This window comes from Emiliania huxleyi, assembly GCF_000372725.1.
Source record: "Emiliania huxleyi CCMP1516 chromosome Unknown EMIHUscaffold_2002, whole genome shotgun sequence".
NCBI classification, from domain to species: Eukaryota; Haptophyta; order Isochrysidales; family Noelaerhabdaceae; genus Emiliania; species Emiliania huxleyi.
Window position 1 is genome coordinate 1 of NW_005200597.1, and position 3,427 is coordinate 3,427.

At 63.9% G+C, this 3,427-nt stretch overlaps 2 protein-coding genes across 2 annotated transcripts; both read left to right on the forward strand.

Annotated features, from left to right (window-relative positions):
• Positions 1-2,060: 2,060 nt before the first annotated feature.
• Positions 2,061-2,480, forward strand: EMIHUDRAFT_253966 (hypothetical protein; the record flags this gene model as incomplete). The annotated part of the gene is made up of 1 exon (XM_005781476.1): positions 2,061-2,480. The coding sequence occupies one exon, from the start codon at positions 2,061-2,063 to the stop codon at positions 2,478-2,480; it is 420 nt and encodes a 139-aa protein (XP_005781533.1).
• Positions 2,481-2,885: 405 nt separating this feature from the next.
• EMIHUDRAFT_253967 (hypothetical protein) lies at positions 2,886-3,419 on the forward strand (the record flags this gene model as incomplete). Its single annotated transcript, XM_005781477.1, has 1 exon — positions 2,886-3,419. A coding segment is annotated over one exon (534 nt), but the record flags the coding sequence as incomplete, so codon positions are not given.
• Between the last annotated feature and the right edge of the window lie 8 nt (positions 3,420-3,427).

Consider the following 3,427-nt stretch of genomic DNA (forward strand, 5'->3'; position numbering starts at 1 on the left):
GTGTGCGCGCGTGTGTGAGATGAGGATTGTGGCAGGCTGGCTGCTGCTGATGTGGGCAAGTGTGCTCTGTGTGCGGCGCTGCGCTGGCGTGCGACGCGCGCGTGCTGTGTACGTGTGCGTGCTGCGGTCGCGCGCGCGTCTGTGTGTGCTGCGCGCGCGCCGCCGGTGTGTGCTGTGCGCTGTGCTCTGTTGTGCGCCCTGTTTGTGCAGCTGGGAGCGCAGGCTTGGCTGGCAGGGCTGCGCGGTGGGCTGCGGCGTGCTGCGGGTGGTCGCGCGCCTGCCTGATGGTGTACGGCGGCCGCGCAGCCCGCCCGACCGGGTCGTCGGCGGCCCAGGGCGCGAGCATGCGGTCGGCGCTGCATGTGAGGCTGCTGCGCGGCTGGCGCGTATGTTTCCGTGCGGCGAGGGACGCGCGTATGTGTTCACGCTGCGGGCGCGGGCGGGCGCGGGGGGCGGCGCGGTCTCACCGCGGTCCGACGTCGGTTGGTCTTCGGCGTGGCGAGGGCGGGCGCGCAGAGAGGTCTTGCCGCCATCGCGTTGCCGCGAAGGAAAAAGAATCCTTTTGGCCGAAATCGGTTCACACCTGCTCTTGCAGGTGTGAACACAAAGGATTCGCTGTATCTACTCAGCTGCTCCACTTACACTTACCTGTGAAGCGTGAACAGCGGATTTTGAATCAGCGTTCTCCTTGAACGATATCGGTGTCGAAACACCGCTCTGACAGCGCTCACAAGCTGCCCGACTCAGGAGCTTTCCCTTTCACCCCTCTCCGATCCCAGACAGAGAGAGGAGACTTGCTTGTCCCAGAGAGTGTGTAGTTTCACCCCATCCCCAGCCAGGGCCTCCAGGGCTCGCACCTCAACCTCTCACAGACCAGCGCACAGCGCCATAGGACGTATTTTCTTCTCACTCAATAACATGTGGCTGTGAACAGCTGAACAGTCCCATCCGTCGGGCCGAAGTCCTTCCCGGCTGTTTGCTTTGTGTGCAACCGCTCTCCTTTTATACATCGCTACATCCTCCCGAACCACAGCCTTGTAAATGAGAAGTATGGTCCGACACATCTAAAGTGGAAGGGGGGGGGGGTAGGGGAGAAGTACTCTTGAGGGAAACATTGGACCGTCAGGCCCCGGGGACTGGCTGAGCGGCACAGTTTCTGGCCGCCCGGCCTGCGAGCAGTCGCCGCGAGACGATCGAAGGCGCTCAGTTCAAGCGCGCCGCCATGCCAGATCTTGCCCCACGCCCCGACCAGACCGGGCAGTGCGTGCAGGAATGATACAGGCATGATGGACGTGGTGAGCACGCCAGCGGCACCGCTGCGCACTCTCAGGGTCGCAGCCGCCTATCTCGTGAGGGGTGTGGCTCGGGGCGGGTGCGAGAGAGTCGACGAGCACGGCGCGCGCGCGTGCGCGCGTGGTAAGTCGGTTTACATTTCATCACTGGTATAAAAGAGACCCAAAACGGCACGCGCGCCGCGCGCACGCGCGCTCGCATCACCTCAACACTCACACAGCAAATCAAAGATGCGGGCAGCCACGCGCCGTTCGAGTTTCTTCGACAGCAGAGGGACGGCAGCGAATCTCTCCACGGCTCATACCTCACCAACTTCTGCACGGCGTGCAAACGAATCCGTTTGATGAGCCTTTCCTTTCGCATGTGGCCAGAGACCCTGACCTGCGAGTGCGCATGTGCATGAAAGTCTCAACCACAGTGAGCGTGAGGCTGTGCGTGGTTGTCGGAGACTCCGTGCGGCTGCGCGATGCGGTTTGCCAGCACTGTCGAAAGTCGGATCCGGTGGAGGATCAGTGAGTTACCCCTTACTTGAAGATAACACAGGCTTGAGAGAGAGGCCACTAGGGCTGCACTAGGGATCCGTCGCCGCAGGCCCCACACTAGTCCTGGATATAGGGAGACAACCCGACGGGCAGACCCCGCCCCGCTCGGAGGGCGTGCACCACACAGCACACCTGCACACGCGCACGTGTTGCGCGCGCGTACCATTCTTTGTTCGTACACTACCTTGTCTGATACGCTCCTAGGTAGACTTGGTGCGTGTGTATATGAAGTCGCCGCCGCCGCAGCAGACCGCCGGCCCGCCTGGGTACGACCGCCTGCAAAAGCAGGTCAAGCTCCAGCTGGAGATGCACCGCGTGGGGATCCAACGGGACGAGATGACCGAGAGTCGGCTCGCGGCCGTCGAGAGTCGGCTCGCGGCCATCGAGCACAACCGAGAGTGCCTCCAGGGCCGCGTCGAGGCCCTCGAGGTCCAGGTCTTCAACCAAACCTTCAACAACTACCAGCCTCCGCCAGGGGGCGTGGGGACCCGTCGGGCGCCCGGCTACGGGATGCGCCGCCTCACCCACCGAGTCGCGGAGCTCGAGCGGGCGGCCATGACCATCCCTGTCGGCGTCACCGTGAACGTCGTCAACCCGGGCGGGCCGCTGCGCGACGACTCCGAGACGGAAGACGACATGGCGTAGCGCAGTGTCACGCGACCGTTATACACACGGCGCCCCCCTGAGATTCGGTTGAGATGCACATGAGCTCGCCAGCTCGCGCGTGTAATTCGTCGATCGGCCGTCCTCTTCACACATCTCATTGAGATTGTTATCTAAATTGCATGTTCACAGCAATTGTCTCCTCTTTTTTTTCACCACCTGAGATCCCGAATCTCAGCCCTGCAATTATGACCCCAACTGCCCTGCCCTGCCCTGCCGTACTGCCCTGCCCGCATACTGCCGCACAACTGCCCTGCCCTGCCCTGCCCGATCCCCTACCTGCCCCGGGTGTGAAACCCACACTGCCCTGCCCTGCCCTGCCCACACTGCCGAGGTGTGAATACCTGCCCGCTCCCGAGGTCTCGGAGAAACTTAGGGTAGACGTATATGGGCACGGACGCCGACCTCCACCTCTCCGACGTGCATCTCCGGGCTGACTGCAGCGACGCTGGTTGCGATTTGCCGTGTGAGACCGTGTTTCCTTTTGCAGAGGCTGCGGACGCGGCCTCCTCCTCCGACGACGCCCACGAGCCAACTGCGGCCGTCGACGAGGATGGAGACCTCTTGTGCGCTCGCCGCAAGCGTCGAAAGCTGGCGACGCCTGGTCGCGGGCGGCTCCGGATCTGCCACGCGCTGGCCACCCCGCTTTCTGACGTGGGGCTGCAGGTCTGGCGCGGCGCGCTGCTGCTGTGCGACCACCTGTTTGCGCGTGAGAGCGCGCAGCTGCTCGACGGCGCGGTCGTGCTCGACCTCGGCGCGGGCTGCGGTCTCACCTCGGCCGCCGCTTGCCTCGCGGGAGCACGGGCCGTCTTTTGCACGGATGCCCACACCGCATCTCTGCGCAACTCGGCCAACAACGCAGACGCGAATGGCGTGGGAGGACTCGTCCGAGTGCGCCGGCTCGACTGGAGCGCGGTGGATGTTTGGCC